The sequence below is a fragment of the Sarcophilus harrisii genome, chromosome 4 (genome assembly GCF_902635505.1).
Source record: "Sarcophilus harrisii chromosome 4, mSarHar1.11, whole genome shotgun sequence".
NCBI classification, from domain to species: Eukaryota; Metazoa; Chordata; class Mammalia; order Dasyuromorphia; family Dasyuridae; genus Sarcophilus; species Sarcophilus harrisii.
In genome coordinates, this window is record NC_045429.1 from 62,486,484 (window position 1) to 62,509,138 (window position 22,655).

General features: G+C 39.4%; 2 protein-coding genes and 1 long non-coding RNA gene across 13 annotated transcripts in view; 2 read left to right on the plus strand and 1 right to left on the minus strand.

Moving 5' to 3' along the window:
* The window catches only part of RABGAP1L (RAB GTPase activating protein 1 like), a 697,071-nt gene extending 691,503 nt beyond the window's left edge, over positions 1-5,568 (plus strand). For all 10 annotated transcript variants that reach the window (XM_031968366.1, XM_031968368.1, XM_031968373.1 and 7 more), the window contains one exon: positions 81-5,568. In XM_031968366.1, coding sequence (XP_031824226.1) covers positions 81-233 — 153 coding nt within the window. In that variant the 3' untranslated portion in view covers positions 234-5,568. The remainder of the gene's footprint in view (positions 1-80) is intronic.
* LOC116423523 lies at positions 3,009-10,084 on the minus strand. Of its 2 annotated transcripts, XR_004234131.1 has the most exons (4): positions 9,985-10,084; positions 9,301-9,400; positions 8,964-8,990; positions 3,009-3,097 (listed from the first exon to the last, which is right to left on the minus strand). It is a non-coding gene; the product is annotated as an uncharacterized LOC116423523 (long non-coding RNA). The 2 variants fall into 2 exon arrangements; XR_004234130.1 differs by having other exon boundaries at positions 9,301-10,084.
* Positions 10,085-10,237: 153 nt separating this feature from the next.
* On the plus strand, positions 10,238-22,273 carry CACYBP (calcyclin binding protein; the record flags this gene model as incomplete). The annotated part of the gene is made up of 6 exons (XM_031968379.1): positions 10,238-11,011; positions 15,605-15,824; positions 18,028-18,124; positions 18,416-18,515; positions 21,149-21,243; positions 21,784-22,273. Coding segments are annotated over 6 exons (1,443 nt in total), but the record flags the coding sequence as incomplete, so codon positions are not given.
* Between the last annotated feature and the right edge of the window lie 382 nt (positions 22,274-22,655).

Here is a 22,655-nt window from a genome sequence, read left to right on the forward strand (position 1 = left end):
AAGGCCCAGAAATAGCTAAACAACTACACTGAAGGGTTTTAAATACAAAAAATATTGATTGTCCTTTTCCCTTTTTCTAGGAGCTTGAACACCAGAGAGGAGCCCTCATGAATGAAATTCAAGCTGCAAAAAACTCTTGGTTTAGCAAAACCCTGAACTCTATCAAAACAGCCACAGGCACCCAGCCACCCCAGCAGCCTCAGCCATCCCAATCACCCAAAGAGAGCACGTAGTTCCTGCCCAATTTCACACACAAGAACACAATGATTCAAGCATCCGAAGCCCTGGCAGATTGTCCCAGTGTCCCTTTGAGGGGAAGTAAGGAAGGCCAGGGAGGCAAGCCTCGAACTGAAATCCTTCAGCGTCTCTCATTCATCTGGTGTGATGCTTTTCAAAGGAAAGTTATTTAGAGTCCTGTTTTATGTTGAATATCTATTTTCCACCTTCCTCACTGAAAACCACCATCAACCTTCTTACACCTTATTTTATTATATCTAGATGTTAAGTTGAAAATAAATAATTCAGAGCTAAATGTTTTATTTAGAACTAATTATTCCTAATTATTTTGTATCTTGCATAAAACAGTAGAATTTTTGTTCTTTCAGGGTTGACATGGTGGGAGATGGGGTATCAGTCAGGGCGAGAAAGAGATTAAAAATTTAAGCCTTGATCATTTTCAGGACTTAAAATAAAGCACATTGTAGGGGCAGGCCATGACTATTGTCTAGGACTTATCCTAGACATGATCCCAGTAGTTTACAAGAAGGATGGATACATCCTATAGAGAAGCACTTTGCTTTTGAAAGAGGAATGACCGACCACAGACCTGTCTCCTGAAAAAAAGATTCATTTAAAAAAAAAAAAAAGCTTTTGCTGGGCTCATTTGAAAATGAACTCCTTTCATAGAAGTTTGATATTCCTGAGGCTCTCTTATTCTCTGTCTTCTGGCATGTACACTAGAGCCAAGGGAACTGGAATTTCAGCAAATTCAAATAAGCCTGTTATCACCTTGGTCTCAATTATTTTAAGAAATCTGTGAATCTTAAAAATCTGCCTATGTGCATGGCCCCAGGTGTGACAGTCTTGTGGATGTGTAATGCCAAGGGTATTTTGTGAATAGTAGCCTTAGAAAACTTTCACCAGAACATCTAGGAATGTCCAGGTACAACTATTGGGCTTAGTACAGAATCAGAACAGAAAAGTAAACAGAAGGATAAGAGCAGTGAATTTATATTCTACTTAAATTCGATGAGCACCTGCTAAGGAAACACTAATTTACTGTAACAGTTCTGTGTTAAAGACATGGAAATGGGAAGTAAAGGCCAACTTTGAAACTTTCTAGTCTTATGCTGTGTAACTCTTCCTGATTTCTGTAACTATCTGAAAATGTGCCCTTTTTATCCCAAAGATGAAGAGGTGCAAAAGCATTTGTAACATTTTTGATTGAATATAAAATGTTTATAGAAATGCTTATTTCATTGAAAGGTAAAACTATTGTTTAAAATTTGATGAAAATGTTTTTAAATTATATTTAACATGTCTATAAAAAGGTCTTGCCAGGAAATATCCTAAACAGGGCCAAAGAGGTTAGTTGTGTATTAAGTTTTCCATCTTATCTGTTCAAGAATAAGGCGGGAGAGATCTTCTGGACCCATTTGCTTTTAACCCAAATTAATTCTTCTATCAGGTCTTTACAATAAAGTTAAACATTCATCATTGGCTTCAACGTCAAGCTTTTTGCTTGCAAAGCATCTGAAGCTGCAGTGGGATTCTCTTATCTGTGCCATTTTACTCCTAAATAATTTATTAAAATTCATTCATAGGGAATGTCTTGCCCACTTCCCCTAAAATGACTACTTAATCCTAAAAATGTATGTACATCCCTCAAACATAACCCATTTAGGAAAAAACAAAACCACATTTCTTGAGAAGAGCTCCTTCAAAAAAAAAAAAAAGTTTTGCCTGCCATTTTTCATGAAAAAAAAATTTCAAAATAGGGAAACGCCAATATTTCCAAAACAATGAAAAACTATTATAAGCACTATTGATTCACTTGCTAATGGCCAGCTACACTTTGAGAAATATGAACATTTTTTGATAAATTGAACTTATAAGCTTTTAATGTATTAATTTATAAAGTGATGGTCATACTACCTACCTAGTTCATTATTAGTGTGTCAACTTTGACTTGGATGTTCCCTACAATTTGGTTTTTAAAGCACTCTTTTTCAAATTATAATAATAATTAGAAAATGCTATCTCTTATGTAAAATGGTACCTTTTAACTTAATACATTGGCCTCTATTAGTTATGTAGTAACATTAAATTTGGCATTTGTGCCCATAAATCCCTTCACCTTGATTCAGCCTCCTGAATGAAATTGCCAACTAAGTAGAAGATGCCCATTTCTTCTGGAGTCTGATCCCATGGAGTTACCCTGTTGCCTTCCACTTTTTGTGGAAAGCAGAATGGGCTTAAGATGCAGGGTTATCTTTAGTTGAGAAGAAAAAATTAAAGTGGCTACATGCTGCCCACTCAGACTTGGACAGGAGGCTTGTAGATGCCTCCAGAACAGTTATCTGGACGGTGTTTGTTTAATGTCACAGACTCCTTCCTTATTGCTCTCCTCACCACCCCCACCCCCTACCCAAACCTTACCTTAAATTGATATTTGGACTTAGCTGGCTAAACTTGAGGTTCATTTGAATTTTTATATCCCAAGATGAAGGGTGTGTAGAACTTAATATTAGAAGTTATATTTTGATTAACAGAGTTTATGTAGAAGTGAGTGAATATTAAAATTCTACATAATTTTCATCATTTTTCTGTCAAGAACAGCACTTTAAATAAAATTAATTCAACTCGATGTATATTTGATCAAGAAAAAAACATATGTACATGTTGTACAGGATTTAGAAACTGGTATTTTGTTTTGAAAGAAAATTAAGACATTTCAGAATTCTGTTTAGTGTTTTCAGTGACTTACATTAATAGTGCGGAGTTGCTTCCTCTCTCATCCAGTGCCAGCAGTGATGTATGTATGGTATGATCTGCCATGCCAGCTTAATCTGTCCCATGCTGAAGTATCTGTTTGCCACTAGCAGCAGGAAAGATGGAAGATGAAAGGACCAAAATTTGATATGGAAGGTGTAATTTTCATTTAACATGTTGGAATATCACTTTCCCAACTATATGACCAAGAGATAAATGAAGTTTTGAAAATGTCAACTTCCCAGTGAAGGTAGGAACTGCTTCATTTTTCTAGGTCTAGCATTTAGGATAGTGCCTGGAGTCTAGAAGGCCCTTAATAACTACATGCTGATTAACTGATTGACTTCAGTTAATTTTAGAGGATTATGTAAACTGCCCTCTCTTCACTTTATATTCTTTTCAGGAACTAAACAAATAACAGCCAAGCACCCTGAAAATTCTTCTGACCAATGGAGTGCTTTTCTGACATGGTTTTTTAATCTTAGTTCAATTACAGTCTTTTCCTAAAATGCACAGTGCAGAACAAATCCCTTCCAAAATCCATTGTTTACAACATTTTGAAAAATGATTGTTTTTTTTTTTTGAGACAAATTCCACCTCTTTGCCTACTAAATTAAGTGCTATTTATTAAATTAGTTTATGTATATATATATATATATGTATCCTGAGGATTTTATTTCTTCAAAATTTCTTATTTTCTTTAAAAGTCAAAGAAAACAAAGCTGAATTTAGTAGTGCATGTGTTTAATTAATAGCTTCCCACATCCTGAAGCATCTCATAAGTATATTTAGCTAATTAGGCATTTTCATTTAGATAAGACTTTACCCCTCTCTCCAAGTGCTAATCAGAAACATTGGTAGATGTACCAGTTCAGCATACACTCTTTATCTTGTAAGGCAACCAATATCTATCTTTCCTATGAAATCGGCATATTCTTTTCCATTAGTTTGGGTTAAATTTTTTTTTTAATCAAGATAATCTTTTTGCTGAAGTCACTAACATTTTATAGTGTTTTGAAAACGTTTCCCCAACTTTTTGAATTTCTCTCCCTACATGGTGGTTTTTACTTCTCTTTCTGTACCGCTTTGTTTTAAACACTTAATAAGTAATATAACCTAATGGCTTAATTTCTTATATGAGAGAAAATGTAAAACCAGAATGACCACAGTAAGAATTCAACATAGTAAGTGTCATGGAATATTGGAAGAGATGATCAGTCATTTAGAATCATCAGCTGTGTTCATCAAACAGCCATGTGGATTATGTGATTCTTGTATCTCAGTAAAATATTATTTCAGCATCTTACTTAATTTTTCTTTCTAGAAAAAAATCGCTTTGATCAACATATCCCAAATAACTTGCTTCTCTTGCTTGCATCTCCAGACAGACAAAAGAATAAGCAAATTTCAGTAAATTGAAGATTTAAAGTAGACTTCCTGAACAGTGAAATTCCACATGTATGTTGGTTTGTCTACATGTAATACCTGTGTAGTATATTCACATATATATAACTGGAATGGATACTGTCTCTGGAACTTCCTTAACCCTATAAAAGCCACTAAACTAGGAACTAACTCTGTAGAGAGTAATGAGCATGAAAAGATCCAGAGTTAGGACTTGAAAATGTGACATTTTATAGATAACAGCTGGCTGGTAGGGCTTTCCTTTCCCAGTTTGAGAGTAAATCACCTTTGATACAGAATTATTGTCTAGCACATGTCTAGGGAACTCTTTTAGCAAAACAGAACCATTAATGACATGTCCATATTTTCATTACCTTATAAACCACATTTTCTGGAAGGTTTTATTGGGAAAGTTTTTTTATTTTAAAAACATTGGATAGGGAAATTTTTCAGAAAATTCCTTTTTTTTTTCCCCAGTGGGAAGTATTTGATGTACAAAGGTTTTGAAAATATGCATGTAATTTGGAGAAAACTGCATATTAGTCACAGACTAATATATATGAAACTGAATTACAAGAATATAAAGACATCCAAGGACTCTAGTGTCATCAAAGCACAGAAGTGATGCTGGAGGTGGTCCCAGAATTCAATATCTCTTAATAGCATTTTGCACCAGTTTCTCTCTTTTTAGTATTTTACGTAATTCATGGATGTTGCATTTCAAATAAAAGGGGGAAAAAAAAGATTCCTTCTCAGCCCACCCTTCTTTCTCTTTTTGTGATCCCCGTCTTTGTTCTGATCAGGAGGTAAAAGAAAGCATCTTTGTGCAAATTGTTTTGCTGTAACGTTACAATGACTTATCCATACCTCTCAAAACAAGTTCTAAAACAAACGAATTGATTCCCCCGTGCAAATCCTGTAACGCTATGAGAAACTCGCCGACCACATTGTCTCCCAAATCACGGACCGCCAGCACTCGGGCGTGTCCCATAAACCCCTGTATTCTGTATGGTACAGCTGTCAATGTTAACGCTTGCTATAAAAGTGCGACTCATTGTGCATTGTCTCAATAAACGTTTACTTTTCTAATTGTCAAGAACTCGTTTGGAGGGCATCTTGTTTTCATCGTGTGAATGACTGGTCCTTGTAAAATAAAAAGACGTGCAAAGGAAATGGCCCCGGAGACTGCTTTCTGTAAGGTGGGGCTGCTTCTCACCCCCCCCCCCCCCCCCCCCCCCCCCCCCCCCCCCCCCCCCCCCCCCCCCCCCCCTCCCTTACCTCCCCCGGCAGCCGGAGCCAGGCTGGGCCCCGAGGGCCGCCGCGCTCAGAGCCTCGCGCTCACCTCGCGGCCTAGCGGACATTTCAATGGGGTTTCTTGAAGGCTTCGCACGCGCAACAGGCCCCAAAGTGAACTTGCCAGCTTCCCGCCCACAGAGTTCCCATCAGAGGCCCCCCCTGCAGTCGCCAGCCTCGGCCCCTCCCCCTTTCGCTCGTTCAGTAACCCCTTCCTTGCTGGCACCGCTGGTCACACGGCCGGTGGGAAGCCTCTGCTCCCTTCCTTCTTTGAGACCCCCCGCGGAGCCCGCCCCACGTCTGCCCCCTGGCCTCGGCTCCCTCACCGCCCCCTCGGCGTCTTCGGCCTCCGTTAGCATTTGGTTGGAATCCCCCTTTCTACAGGGGAATTAGCCGGTTCCCAGGTGCCCAGAGCTTCCCTTCCCCCATGACTTCCGTCTGTCCTGCACAGAGCTTTCATGCACTCAGTGATGTCTCCCTTTTTAGACTGCTTGCTGCCTGCGGGCAGGGACTCTATTTTGCCTACCTTTGTACTTCAGAGCCTAACGGAGTCCCTGGAATACGTAAGTGCTCCGCAAATGTTACCCTGCCCTAGCTCCCCCCAGATCCCTTCTGCTCAATGTTTTCTTTGCATCCACGTAGGCTTCGTACATATGCAAGTTCCTTGAAGGGATGAATTGTTTCACATTGGTCTTTGCATCCTCTCTGCCAGGTATGTAGTAGGTTTGAGGTCGGCTTGGTTGATTGGCTTGATTGTAAGCCCCATCCCTTTGTTCCACCCTGGACCTGTTTATTTAATTATTCTGCAAAGTCTTTTTATTCCCAGTGATGGGAAATAATGTGATATGTCTGGACAAAGTAGACTGGAGCTTAAGAGGCTTAAATATCAGGCTGGGGGGAACCCCAAAGGATTAAGTTGACATCATCAAAGCTTCGTTTACACCCACATGCTTATAGCAGCACTTTTTGGTAGCAAAGAATTAGAACCCAAGGAGATGCCCTTTGAAGCAGAATGGCAAAACAAATTGTGGGCCATGGATATAATCCATTATTATTGTGCTGTAAGAAAATGAAATAGAGCCAGGAGATAATACAGAGTGAGCGCCATAATGCAACTGGAAAGAACAATAATCACCCCCAAAAAAGCCATGCAAAATTTTAAACAAGTTTGGCTACAAAGTAGAAATATGATTAGATCTCTCCTACAGTTGGAATGGGGATGATAGGAATAATTAATGACAACAGATGTTAGGGACTAAAAGGAGAAAGGAAATAACATTAAGTGGCTATTATGGGCCAAGCACTTCACAATTGCTTTACAGGGAGGGACATCCAAAGTTGTGAAATACTGCAGTGTAATGTTAGATTTTTTTTTTGGTTTATTAATTGGCTTCAGTGAATGATTTTCTTTGTCTCTTTTTGTTTAATTAAAAAGAGCATTTTTATAAGGGATACTTCTGGATATAGAAGGGAAATTTACATGTCTATGGGAACTCTATTCACTCCACTTTCTATTTACTGACCTTTCCTTTTAGCACCTCTGATATCCTATCAGTTACTAATGCTAGTTTATTCTATCTTTACAGACTCACTCTCCCAAACAAGTCCTAAGTGGTTATTTTATGCACCGTGTTAATTGTTATATTGGTTATACAAAGACAAAAATGAAACAATTTGATTTTTAAGGAGACAACATATATAGAGAAAATTCTATACAAAATACATACATATAAAGTATTCTCTGGGAAAAGACACTAAGAAAAAGAAGGGCAAGGATGGATTTTCTGTGGGTGACACTTGAACTAGAAAAAAAGAAGCTAGAGATTCTATAAGGCAATCCAATATGTATTTGTTAAGCCCTTATTACTAAGTGCAAGGCCAGAAGTACCATGCTCTAGGTGGATAAACTATTTAAGCTGGAATTCAAATCATGCTAATTGTGTGATCCTAGTCCAGTCACCTAATCTTTCAATATCCTCAGCAATTCTCTTAAGACTATATAAGTACTAAGAAAATTATGGCCTACCACAGGTGGAGGGAGTTTCTACATGAATTCCCAATACCAATGAAATAATAGGTCTGGACCTACCTCTTTCCTGCTTTCCCAACCCCCAGTGGTAATTGTGCTGGGTTCTAGGAAAATAAGGATGAAACAAAAAACATTCCATATTTCCAGGGGATATAATTGTTATGCCACAGTTCTCTTTTATTGTCCTCAGTTTCTCTAAGTGTCCTGCTTCAGTTTATAATTGTCCTGTAAAACCTCCCCTCCCCCTTTATCAGAATACTTGATAAGGATAAATGATCTTATGTTTTAGAATATCAGAATGCCTCTCTCCAACCCTAGCTATCAGAATATCAGATACCAAGATGCCTCTCCCCATATCGGGGGTGCCACCCTGTCAGAGTCCCGTTCCAGCTCTCAGCACCCTAACTTCCTCACTCCTGCCTCCCTACCCCTGAATCTGAGCCATGTGACATTGAGAACTCTCGTTGTTTGCTGGATTTTTGGAAAGGATAGTCTCATTCAGCCCTGGGACCAAATCATGGATCCATTTGGTCCCAGTAAATCTCTCCCTTTTAAATAAATACTCTAATCCCTATAGAAACCTGGTTTCTATAGGAGCGGGAACATGGGTTAAACCTTGAGGGAAGCTAGGTAGGGATTCTAAGAAGTAGAGGATAGAAAAAATGAATTCTAGGCATGGGGAACAGCTTGAGCCAAGAAATGGATCTGGAAGATTTATTTAATTGTGCTTTGGATTATTTAGTGGTATTAATTTTAGTGAAATGTAATATGTGCAAAAAGAAATAATGTTGAAATCTTGAAAACTAAGTTGGAAGCCAGGTATGTAAAGGCCAAGATGAGGCCTTTGTATTTTACCCTAAAGACAACAGGCAATCACAGAAATGTCTTGGGCAGGAAAGTGACATAGAAACAATTGTGCTTTAGAAGGATTATTTTGGCAGTTGTATGTTAGATGGATTGGACAGAAGAAAAGACTAGAAAGCCAGCAGTCCAATTAGGAGACTACTATAATCTTCAAGGAAGTAGAAGGGAGCAAACATTTATAAAATGCCTATATTTGCCAGGCACTTTTACAGACAGACCCCTGAAAGGGAGTTACTATTATTATCCCCTCTTCTTAGTGGAGAAAACACAGCCAGAGATTAAGTGATTTGCTTAGGGTCACACAGTTGGTGTGTGTGGTTGATTTGAACTGGGGTCTTCCTGACTCCAGACCCAGTACTCCTTTAAATACTGTACCGCCTACCTGAGGTGGGAAGAGGTGATAGAAGACCTAAAAGGGAGAAGGAAACAAGCATTTATTAAGTACCTACTTTATGCCAAGCACTGTAAACAAGTACTTTACAAATGGTAACGAATTTCATACTAGGGTTTTAGCCATGGGAATGAAAAGTAGGGGATGGATTTGAGAATTGTTGTGAGAGGAGAATCTTCAAGACTTGGCAAATAAAAAAATATGGGAAGGTAAGGGAAAGAATGGAGAATGATGTCAAAAATGGGGAAGTTTAGGGGAGCATGTATTCAAGACAAAATAATGGCTTAATATTCTAAAGATAATTTTGGACATACTGAATTTACATTACCTATAGGACATCCAAGTGGAGATAGCCAACAGGCATCTGGTAACATGAAACAGGTTCAGGACGTAAGACTGGGTCTGGACACATAGGCTGGATTAATCATCTACATAGTTAATTGAAGTTTCATGGAGAAACCATCATGAAAAAATGATGCAGAAAAAAAATGAGATGCCTGGGACACAGACATGATTAGTACAGATTTACCCTTTATCCAGGTGATAAAATTTGGATGATGATCCAGCAACAGAGTGAAAAGGGGGAGTGGTCTTAACAGGTAGGAGAAACAAAATTACCCAGGAAGAAATCAAATGCTCTGAGAAGGGAGGGAGGAAGAGTCCAAAGATAGATCTTAAAAAGTCACAACCTTATTGTTGTGAAATAAAGTTGGAATCTAGATTGTAAAGGACTGAGAAACAGAAGAAGGGGATGTTTCCACTCTAAGTCTAATCCAGCCTCTTGTTCTCAGGGGTAGTAAATTACCATAAACCTCCTTCCAGGTATTTGTCTCTACTTTCCCCACTCCAATCCATTCTTCCCCACAAAACCTTTCACTGGCTCCCTTCTCCTCAGTTACTAAAGTTCAACGTCGCTCTCCCTTGCAACCCCCCCCCCCTTTCAGTCCGCCAAACTGATCGGTAATCCCATAATTCCCTGCGTGCGCTCGGGAATGGCTCCCTCACAGGATACCTGGGAGGGGGAGGAGAAAGGCCTCCCTGGACTTGCCGGCCCGGACTTGCCTCCGAAATTAGTTTGCGGCCTACAGAGCAGGAAAGCACGTGGGGGCGGGTCTCACCTCTGTGCTTGCGTCCCCAGACCCTAGAGGAGGGCCTGCCGCGAGGAGGGGGCGCTTAACAGATGCCCGTTCCTGTCCGTCCCACCCCACCGGAGCAGCCCCGGGGACTGTGTCGTCAAATTGGCTGTGACGTCACCGCGGGGGTGATGTAACGGAAGCCCAAACAGTAACGACCCCACAGGCCCCGGCTTTAAATCAAACTCTCCTCCCCCCGCTGGGCCTGTCTGCGCCGGGGCTCACCAACTTCAACCTTGTTATCTTAAGCAAGATGGCAGCGCCCCGGCCCAGCCCAGCCAACTAAAGGAAACAAAACCGCTCACGCCGCAGGCCCAGCCACGGATCGCCCCCGATCGGGAATTCCTTCCGGCCGTAGGGCGAGCTGCGGCTGCGCGAGCAAAGACGGGACAAGGAGGTAGCGGCTGCCAAGGATGTGTGCTTCTCCTCCAAAGGCCGGGCAGCTCCCGAAGGCCTGCGCACGACGCCGGCGCGTGCGCGAAAGACTGGGCGGGGCATAGGATTTGGCGGAGGCTCCACGTGGGTGCCTCACGAAGGTTCCAGAGACACCTCGCGCTAGAGGAAGGGAGGGGCAATGCGAAGGGGGCGCGGCTCGGGAAGCAGGCCGGGTCGCACCCGGCCTCTCCTTGCGCAGGCGGCCTAAAGAAAGACTCGCTCCGGTCTGATCCTCGCGCAGGCGTCCTAAGAGGCGTCCCGCGAACGTCCGGCCCGTGCGCAGGCGGCGCTGTGGGCAGCGGCTCGTGCCAGTCGGGTCTGCGCTCCGGCGGCGGCGGCGGCGGCGGCGGCGAGAGCAGCAACCAGAGCCAAGTCCTAGCGGTGCGGGATCCCCAGGCTTCCCTTCTGCGTGACCGCAGTGCGCGTTGCTCCTGGCGCTGGCGGCAAGCCATGGCGGCGGCTCTGGAGGAGGTAAGGCCCTGGCCCCTGCGGCCTTCCCGCCCGTGCGCTCCTCCTCTCGCCGCTCGAGCATCCTCTGCAAGCCCTGCGCGGCCCGTGCGGCCGTCCCGGCACCCTCTCCTTGCAAAGCCCCTTCTCCCGCCGGCTTCCGGCCTGCGGGGGCGCGGCCCTGGAAGCCTTGGGCTCCGGCGAGAAAGTTCCTCGCGGACCCGGGAGCGGGGTGGGACACGAGCGGGATAGCGGGCGAGGGGGGGCGAGTTCGGGGACGCCCGAAGTCAGCCCTGCTCGCGCCGACCCACCCCCTCCCCGGCCCTCGGCGCTTTTTTGTGCCCACGTGACAGGGCAGCGCGCAACTTTGGAGCAGGCGGGGTTGGGGGGGGAGCCTTTCCTGGGCCGAGGGCCTCCAGCCCCCCAGGGTGTGACTCCCGAAAGTTAATTATGGACAGACCGCGTGGGGAGAGGTGCTGGATGCAGGCAACTGGCCGGGTGTTCGCAAAGTACTCGGCTCGAGGAGATGACCTTGCTCTCAGCGCCGTGGTGGGTCACTTCGGGCCGACGGTCCGGAGCCTCGTACCCCTGTCCCTCGTCATCCGCGCTGGGGGCTATTCGGGGAAAAGGAAAGTGGCCACCCAAGGCGCCTGGCAGCAGTGCCCGGCATCCGGAGAGATGCTAAGCAGGAGAGAAATAGACTTTTCGTTCTGCCTCTGGATCCTCAGTGTGTTTTGCTCCTAAGACGTGAACTTGTTTGGCTAAAACTTCATTTTGCAAACTCTAGGACTGGGGAGAGTTTTCTAGTGAATCACGTTTCTACGTGTACATCAGCCTGTCTGAGAAAGGGTTAACCCCAAGAGACGTAGTCGTCCCTTTCCACTCTGAGTACAAAGAACTATCAGCATAGAGACGGAGTTCCCAGGTCCCGTTCTGCCGCTAGTTAGTTAGGTGATCTCGGGGAGTGACTGAACCTTGCAGGCTTCGGCTTTCTTGTCTGTGAAAGGCCATTTCTAGGAGTGTTAATAATGCAGCTTTGCGTGCTTAGGACTTGTAAGAGTACGGAATGCAGTAGTGAATGGGAAGCAGGCATTCTTATTTTATAGATGAAGAAACAACAAATTGGAGATATCTACCTTGCATTTTTAGGCAACCCTAAAACATTGAGTCTTGGAGGAAACCAATAGCTCCAACAGATCAGAATGGGGAGGGAATGAATTCTAGCATGGGGAGGGAATGAATTCTAGCATGGGGTGTAGGTAAGACAAAGTCAAGGACAGGAGATTGAGAAGTCCTGTGTACTAAATAGTAAGGAGGCTAGTATATACATAAACTGGACTAGAGGGTTTGAGGACAGGTAGGTAAAATGTATAAAGTCTAAAGAATTGGGAAGGAGCCAACTTGAGAAGATATTTAAATGCCAGTAACCTGGTGATTTGTACTTTTCCTTGTTTAATATTTTGGAAGAGGAATGAATTTAGGGAAAAAGGTGAATTTCATTTTTGACATGTGGAGTTGAAAATGTCTAAAGAATAAATAGTTAAAAATATCCATCAGGAAGCAGGCAGTGTGGGACTGGAGCCAAGGAGAGACACTGGGGAGGGAGGTAGATAGTTCTGGGAGTCATTTGCATAAATACAATAATTTATATAACTCCGATTAAGGCAGATCAAATGACCAAAATAGACAAAAGGTCCCAAAATGGAACTTATAAAGACATAGCAGTGATGAATCGTCAAAGGATACCGATTCTGAAATAATTGAGGCCATTTACCAACAGGTCTCTCTTTTTCTGTCCTCTTTCATTTCCTATCACTCACCTTTTTAACCATCTTTACCACATTTTACATGGAGGTAGCTCATTTCCTTGCCAAGGCAAGCACTTCTACATGCACGAGTTATCCCATTCCTTCTTTAATCAATTGAATCCTTTCTCAACTGTTTTTAGTCTCTTCCTTTCCTTTCCCGTTATCTACTAGTGCTTCCTAGTAACTGCAAACATGCCTTAGTCCCTGCCATTATCCCTCCCCACCTGCAGATTGTGGCGGGTCTCTTCCCTTTTGCAGCCAAACTCCCAAAGAAGACTTTGTCTACAATCTGCATTTCCTTTGCTTTTTTTCTTCTTTCTCAACCTTGCAGTTAGACTTTTAACTAAATTCACCAGAAACTAGTCTTTCCAGAATCTGAGGACTCTTATCACCACTTATCCTTCTTGAGGACTCTTACCATCACTTATCCTTCTTGATCTCTTCAGCCTTTGACACTGTTGATCATCTTTTTGGCTTTTTTTTAAGCTGTTTTGACCCTCTCCTGCCTCTCTTCCCTCTCTTCTGGCTTCTTCATGTAGGCCCCTCCTGATAATTATGGAACTCTGATTCTCCCCCCCTCTGTACTATTTTATTGAATAATTGGTGGTTACTAGTCTAATAACTTTTTGATAAATCAATAATGTTTAAAAAAAATCAGTCTGTCAGAATTTTATTTAAAAGAATTGGTAAATTTTTGGATTCATTCTTGCGGATTAAGATTTTTTTTTTGTAAAATGTGTCAATATAGTACATATTCCCAGTTTTACTTTTCCTTAAAAATGTTAGGATAGAAATGGAGGCTTTTGAACTAAAATGCCTTTTTCTGATTTATATCAAATTAAATATGAAAACCACTGTGAACAATGCATTTATGAAGCTGTTAGAAAAGGCAACTATATAAATTTCTTTGCTGTCATTGAATTATTTTTTAATGTTCTAAATAGGTGTTTTTATTTTTAATAAAGTGTCACTTTGACCGCTTGAGAACTTTATTTTAGCAGCTGTTATTCATATACAAGTTAGTCAGTTTTTATCAGATAACTTTTTTTTTTTTTTAAGCCATTTAAACCCATTAAAATACTTGTTCTACTCTCATCAGGGTAGAATTTTAAAATAAACAGATAGCTTGTACATAGGCTTTTGTGTGTTTGTGTGATAGAAAACAACATACATATAGGTATTTTTAGATTTTTATCTTCTTCTTTTTTAAAAGATGGCTTATAATGATCAGCCATCAATTATTCAGAAAGGTGGTTTGAGTGGGTGGCGATCATTTGCAGTTTTCCCTTCTCCCCATTTAGCCTTTGCCATTTTCCCCTCCTCAATTCTTCAATTTTTTTTGCCCTTTGAATCCCAGGCTGAACTACAAAGGACTTAGCACAAGGCAAAGATAGATAATTAAGTTTCTGGGAGTTTCCATAAAACACAGGATGAACAATAATTTTTAAATCATTTCTACATCTGTTTTCCCAGACAAGAGTTTGAGTGCATTGACTATTAAGAAATCATCCTACAGTTCAGTTTGTAGAAAAAGAACTGGAAATAAAGAAGTATTAGATAAATCTGCTTTGCTTAACATACTAAAGAAAAATAAATGTTTGTTCCATAAGCAGCAATACCATATGTGTGATCTGAACATATAAGAAGCATATCTGTAGATATGCCATTACTGTTGAAATCACCATTACATCATTAAGTTCCAAAAAGCAGCACTGATAGCCCATTAAGTGCACTCAGAGACATCATAGATTTGCTGATACCACAGGGACAACAGTGTAAATATGATCTCCAAATAATTTGGTAGATAATATAGCATTATAATCACAAAAGTAGTGTGGAATGTGGGCTGTGGATTTTTAAAGATGTATTCCCGCTTCATAAGGTCATAGATCTAGAGCTAAACAGGGACCTCGGCACATCTAGTCTAACTTTGCAGTTTTGAGGGAGTTTATGGCTTTTCAGTCATAGCAGAGCTTCAGAAAGAAAGTTAGTGTTGTTTGGATGTTTTAGGCAGATGTTTAGGCAGAATAAGAGATCTCTCTTATTCTTCTCAACTCTAATTATAGAGCTCTTTTTTCATTATGTAATGAAAGAATAAAACATTACAAAATATCCAGTGAAACCTATCATATTAGTTAGAGAATTCAAAATGGACTATTAATTTGAGATAACTTAAAAGGGGGAGTCCCCCCCAAAAAAGTTTTTTTCAGTAGGAAGAGCAGAAAAGGTAATTAGAATTTAGAGTCCCTAAGAGAGGTCAAGGCGCATAGTTCCTTGACCAGTGAGGCACATCAGTTCTATTATATGTTGACTCTGAAACTTAAGGGATGGCCCACAGAACATTAGGACAGCCTGAACAGTGAGGGGCCATGGGCGTTATTGCATGAGAGTAGTTGGAGATCCTAAGAATGTTCAGCCTGGAGAAGAGAAAGCATGATAGCTGTAAGTATTTGTAAGTGATGTCACTGTGGAAGTGACAAAATTTATTATGCTAGGTCCCACCTTGGGGGAGAGGGGGAGGATTAGAAACTATTGGTGGAATTTTTGTGTGTGTTAAAAGGCAAATTTTGACTGGATAAAAAGGGAAAACTTGTTATCTAAAAGTGGCATGAGCTAGTTTCCTTTCACAGGAAGGCTTCAAGCAAAACCTGTCTTTCTGAATCACACATTGAGATGCCTTGAGATCAAGACAAAATAACATAGAAGAACTTATTTCTATTTCCATTTCAGCAATTAGAAAATAAGTTGGGTATAATAGATCTTGATTCTTCAGGTCACACAATAAACATACTTTGTTGTCTTTAAATAGCTACGCAAAGATCTGGAAGAAGTAAAGGATTTGCTGGGAAAGGCCACTAGGAAAAGAGTTCGTGATGTCCTAACAGCAGAGAAGTCCAAGTTAGAAGCAGAAATCAAGCACAAGACAAAGCAGAAGGGACAGGAGAAAGGAGAAACTATTGATAATGAGAAACCAGCAGCTGTGGTTGCCCCCATTTCAGTTGGCTACACAGTGAAAATCAACAATTATGGTATGGCCACTTCTGCCACGTTCAGCTCTTTTGCTTGTTTGTGAATTCATCACACATAATTTCTTTCTGTTATTTTAATTTTTATCGTAAATGGTTAAGAGGTAAGAGTCTCAGAATTCTTGTTTTATCTGAGGAATTGTTTTTCTGTAGTATAGATGAAAAACAAGGCTGCATACAAAAGGCCTATGCAAGAGAATGAGACTGTTTAAATTAAGGACAAGTGCAAGGTGGGGGAGGAGCAATGATGAGAAGGATGGGTATCAACTATATCCAAAGCAATGTTTAATCGTTTTTTCTCTGTCCTTTGCTAAACCAACCACAAAAGTTACATGAGACAAAGAATCTATCTCTACAGCAGGATCACTGGTTTTTAGTATTGGAATGGACATTAAGTGTGACAAAATGAAGCTCAAAGGGTTGAAAATGCTTTGCGAGTGTGCTTAGTTGAAAGAACTCTGAAAGCTGTATAGCTTGGAAAAGAGAAAAATTAGTAGGGGAAATGTTTTCTTCTGCAAATATTTGTAGACTTGTCTTATGGCAGAAAGTCTATTTGGCTTTAGAGAGCAGATCTAGAAATAAGAAATAGATTTTGATTCATTTGAAGGAACTTCTAAGAATTTGGAAAGTTGTTTTTTAAAAAAGTAGAATGGGCTGCATTAGGAAGTAGTGAATATATTTATGTTGTAGCTAATTAGTAGAGTTTGGTGGATAACAGGTTTTTAATCCATTTTAATCCATTAAATTTTTTTAAAAAAGAAATATTTTGATGTTTCACTATAATTGGATTTCTTTGTAATCCTATTTATCTTATTTTATGCATTTAAAAACTTTATTCTGAGGTGTCCATGGGCTTCTCCAGACTGACAAAGGGGTCCATTTCGCAAAAAAGGTTAAGGAAGCTTGGACTCCATTCCTAGTTCCTGATTTCCAGTTGAGTGTTCTTTCTACCTTCCTGCATTATTCTTATTTAAAATTTGGCTCAACATCTTCTTTGTTAGAAGTCTGCCCTGGTTAATATTCATTTACATAACATCAACATTTCTACTCCATCCTGATAATTAAACCATGCCTTTTATGTATATTTATGTGTACGTTAACATTTGGTTCAAGGAATACAAGCTTTTCTTTTAAAAAAATCTCTGGTTAGTTAACAAGCATTTATTACCTATCTACTGTTGTGCCAGGCCTTATGCTAAGCACTAGGGATACAAAGAAAAGCAAAAGACCAATGAGGCATATAATAAATGTTTGTTAATACCTGAATAAGTAGGATTTTAAGATAAAGGGAATTTACTAATGTTTTTGAAGGTTGGGATCCTCATTGATCTAATAATAGGCCTCTCTGGATTGGGTCCAGTTCACCTTAATTCAGAGCCCACCTCTGCTGATTAGTGTACATCTTGGGCAAGTAATTTCATCTTTATTATCCTCACTTTGCTTATCTCCAACATGGAAGGGTTTAGATGAGTGTGTTCTCTAAGGTACTTTGCTGGTTCTAAATCCCTTGATTATTGGTCTAGGAGGCATAAGACTTGAGTTCAAGCCCTGATTTTTCTGCTTTATATTCATGTGATATTGGATTTGTGAACAATGTGATTGATTATAAAGTAACTGAATGGATGAAGAACTGGACATTTAAAGAAGCATAAAGAAATAGAAAAGTTCTGTGAAACCAAAAGTTTTTTTTTAAATGCCAGGTGGTGGAGCTGAGTAAACCACTAGAATAAGTGTGGAAGAGAAGGTACATGGGAAGAATATATTCAGCATTCACATTTATAAAAGAGTCTGAAGTCTTTTCTAGTTCTGTGCTTCTTAATTCTAGATTTTGTTTTTGTGATTGAAAGGATTATATTATGGAGTCAGCACAACAATGTGGGGGATGCACACACGCACACAAGCAGAATTAAGTTTGAATTATTGCAGTTTAGCTTACAAGATAAAATCACCTAAGTTTACCAAGCTTGAGCTTTACCATTCTGTTAAATGGAGGATTACCTTCTGTACTGCATTCTTGTGAGAAATGATTTTCAACTAATAAGATATTTTACAAATGTTTACTGTATTCATAAGAAACACTGCCATTATTACATTCCCTCCATTTTCTATTTTTATTGCCAAGTAGTAGTATGGGCCATAGCTACCTATTGTATTATGGAGCAGATTCAGAGAATTGTCTGATTGATTTATCTTTCTGTGTGTGTAGGATGGGATCAATCAGATAAATATGTGAAAATCTACATCACCTTAAATGGTGTTCAGCAAGTTCCCCCTGAGAATGTACAGGTGCAGTTCAAGGAAAGGTAAGTATACAATATATTACCTTGGCTCATTGACTGCTTTGTTGGTCATGATAAAATTTTCCGTGGGTGACCTTCAGATCTATTTAATCTTATAATCAATTTCCCCATTCTATGATTGAAAAAAAAAAAAACTGTCTTTATATTTATTCATCAAATACTGCAAAGAAGTAAGCAGGATTATAAGACCCTTAAAAGAAAACCTTAATTTCTCAAACTTTTTGACTTCATAACAGCTTAAGAATCTCATAAAATCAAGAAGATAATGCATCTGTCATTTTATTTACTTTAAAGGTCATTTGAAGTTCTTGTAAAGAATCTTAATGGGAAAAATTACTCTATGACTGTCAATAATCTTTTGAAGCCCATCTCTGTAGAAGGTAGTTTAAGAAAGGTGAGTCTTTTAACTTTTTCCTTGTTTTTTTATTAGACATTGCCTAATTGCATTGTATATTGTATAGTCTGATTAACTCAGACCCTGCTAAGTGAAAATTCAGAAGTTGGGCTGAAGTTGACTTTATCATTAACTACTGATCATGGAAATAATGAAAATCTATTTGGAACATTAAAAAAAAAATGCAGTGGAACAATGGTGGCAGTTTATGACCAGGTGTGTGATAGCATAGCACAAGCCTATAATCCTGATACAAAGGACAATGGGTTTAAGTTGATAGACTCTTTAAATTTGAGAATTCTGAACTACTGGGGTGGGTTGTTAAGGACCATGCCTAAGTGTTAAGGGACAGGTCAGTTCTCCAGAAGTCCCCGTAGCCATGAATCATAACATACTTGGAAGGAATTGCAAATCAGTCTTTACTTACTGACACAGATGTTGCTTTATGAATTAGGAAATAAATCAGAGGGAAGAGGAGAGAGGTCAGAGAATGCAACTGCCTTTCAGTCTCCTTGTACTGATATCCTTTCACACGAAGGGATCTATTCTGCTGGTCAGAAGTAGATTCCTAGCAGCCACAAGTAGGTTGCTCCCGTAACAGTGGGGTATCAACAAAGTCTGGCATTAGTATAGTGATTCCCTTGAAAATGGGGAACGACCAGATAAATTGGCCCATATTGGAAATAGAAGTGGTCACAGCTTCTGTGAATCAGCAGTGGGGTCAGGCTCGTACTTCCAACTCAGCCTCAAGAGAAATATTTAGATTAAGATATAAATAAAGCCAGCCTTTTAAGGCTCTTTTCTACCAGGAGGTTTGATAAATACTTAAAAAAAAAGGGGGGGGGGGGTAAATTTCTATAATCTATATTCATCACTAATATAAACTAGTCTCACATTATTTCTAATTAGCATCATATACTGGAACTATATTTATCATTCTGTAATTTTTTTCTAAGATAAAATTGGGCAATTGGCACAAGATTATACAGTTTTACAGATTCCTAATTTCTGCTGTTGGCATTGTTTAGTAGTGGGGCTTTTTCTTCCCATCTGTGTTTTTTCAGTGGTCGAAATTTAAAAATAAAAATGACCTTTGAAAATAAAGCACTAATCTCAATTGTTTCCAGAGAGGTGGAAAGCTTTCAATAAAATTTAATTGGTAGGAAAGTGAGATTAATGAGCAATAAATCAAATCATAAAACTGTTCACAGTGAGATAAATGTATAGTAATAGGTGATAAAAGGTAGTGATGCCAATATTTTTTCCTTGGAAATTCAATAGATAGAAAATGTCCTCACAGTAAGTAGACCAAAGTAGCTGCTTAGTTGCATTCAGCAAACATTTGATCTCCATGGAGAGCCAGAGCAACAAAAGTTCAAAATAAATTTTTGTTCACAAAATGTTATAAAGGGAGGTGTTGTACAAAATAAAGAACAGTGTGTTAGCACAAATCACTGGGAAAAAAGAAGGGGGAAAACGAGTCTGCAAAAAGATTGATGAAAAACATAAATGAATTATATTATCCCAAGAGCATTTCTAGATGAGACTAGAACCCAGACTTGCCATTATTTCTAAAATGATATAAATGGTGATAGTTAGAATTGATGTATTTAGACTTAAAAGTGTCCACAAAAGAAATCTGTGGGCAGGGAAACATTTTTGAAAGCATTGAGGGATTACCCAGGGAACTGAAAAAGGTTAAATCTGAAGCATGCAAAGAAATGCAGAAACATCTATGGAGGATTTGTGAGAAGTACATGGATAAGAAATATTAGGATTGGAATCACACAATTTTATCATTGGAGGGGAATACTGAGGTCATCCAGAAAAATCTCCATCTTAAACAGGAGTCTCTTTGTATCTCCAACATGTGATAATCTTCATAATACCTCACGTGACAGGAAAACTATTTAAACAACTGGGATAGCTGCTCCATTCCATTTCTGAACAGCTCTAATAGGAATCTTTTTCTTTATATGAAGTCAAAATCTGCTTCCTGTTTGTGTTTTCTGTGATGATCACACATTACAAATCTATACCCTTTTACATGACAACCCTTCACTTTACCAACAATAATAGCCTCTGGAAAAATTTTAGAATTAGAATTAAATTTGTTGGTCACATAGGCCAATTTGCTTATCTACAAACAGAAAACTGAAATCCCCCTCCCCAAATAAAATGAGTCATCCAAGCAATTGTGATAGTAAGTAGCAGAACTGCTGGTATCTTTTAGTTCTTTTGCCTTCAATTTGTGTAGTATTTTCACAATAAAATATTGATCCTTGGGTATTAGGGCATTTAATATCTCCAAAACACATTCATTGCTCTTTAAAGCAACCCTATTAACATAAATGTTACAAGTTGTTATAGTCCTCCTTGTTATGGTGTGTGTATCACATTAGGAAAATTACTAGACAAAGTCAGAAGATAAGGCTGGAGTCATGGGCACTGCTCGTTGTCCCTCTTGGAAAGTCAGGCCACTTTTTTGAGCTTACCTTAGAGGATTGTTTTAGGAGTCAGATGAGATAATACAATCAATTGTTTTGGATTGGAAAAGTTAAGAATAAATATTTAAAGTGTACACAGGAAAAATCTGTCATATCAAGTTTGTATTTTTTCCCTGGCTCTTCTAGATCAAGACTGATACAGTTCTTGTATTATGCAAAAAGAAGCAGGAACAGAAATGGGATTATCTGACCCAGGTGGAGAAAGAATGCAAAGAGAAGGAGTGAGTCTTTTTTCTTTATGTTTCTAAGAATTGCTACTTAGATGACTGTAGACATTTAAGCTTTTACAGACTGATTTTTGTTTCCACTTTTTGACCTGACATATGAAAGGGGCAAAGATCAAGGTGTTCTTTGTTTTGCTGCTTCTCTATTATCACAGCAGATCCTAAGGAAAGCATGTGGCTAAGAATTAACTTGTCACATTTTAAAGTCTAGTGATATTTATGTAGGGGCATAGGGTGTGTGTGTGTGTGTGTGTGAGTGAGAGAGAGAGACAGACAGAATATGTATTAGACTTAATAGTATCATGCTTTAATCATGAATTGAGCTAAGCTAGCTAGCCAACCACCTCCTTTCTGCCAGCCAGTTTGTGAATTGATGGCAAGTTTCTATGAAGCATCTAAGCTTGTCTTCTTACTGGCTGTTAGAAGTGGCACAAATATATGTACAACATATTTACCTCATTTACCTATGGCCCAATTTACTGTTTGTTAATTGCAGAGAAGCTTTGTTGTAAAGGTTTGTTTTCTTTCTCTCTACAGAAAGTCTTCCTTTGATAATGACACAGATCCTAGTGAGGGGTTGATGAATGTTTTGAAGAAAATTTATGAAGATGGAGATGATGAAATGAAGAGAACTATTAATAAAGCCTGGGTAGAGTCAAGGGAGAAACAAGCCAAAGGAGAGAGTGAATTTTGAGACAAAAGTTCTTTCAGCCACTAATGTGGAAATGTCCTTTCCAATAAGGAACTGTCGCTGAGCTGCACAGATGCATTTGACAAGTATATTGTTTACACAGCCTTCTTCCAAGCAAAGATCCTGAACTCTTTCCATTTCATGCTGGAGGATTTATTTAAAATAAAACATGCTTATTTTAAAAACACTTCTTTCAAGGAAAGTTGCCTTAGTGCCCTGTTTGTTTTGTGTGCAAGGAAAACGGTCATTGTTTCCTCACTTCGTCTTGCTAATTAAAAAGCTATATATTCATTATCTCTGCTGTTCATCTGCACAATTAAAGGGATTGAACCTACATTCAAAGTATTCTTGCTTTTCCTTCAAGATTGGCATGGACATTTATGCTTGAGTCCTTCAACTTGGTATTTTGGAAGCAGCAGGTATAAAATGAGTTATTGAGCTTGGGTTAATAGATTATGGTATAAGTTGGCCCTTGCTTCTTAAGAAACAGGTAGGGGGAAATGAATGTTCAGTTATTGTTATATGATGAGGTATAAAGAGGACTTGATTTGAGTTTAAAAGTTTAAAATCAGGTGTCATCACAAGGCATGTCTATAAATATTAAATTACTTTAAAATATACAAAAAATTGACAACTGAGTGAGCAGATGAGCCTATAATGGTGAGAACTAATCTCAAGTTTCTCCTGAATTTAACAGTTAATAACAGTAATGAAATAA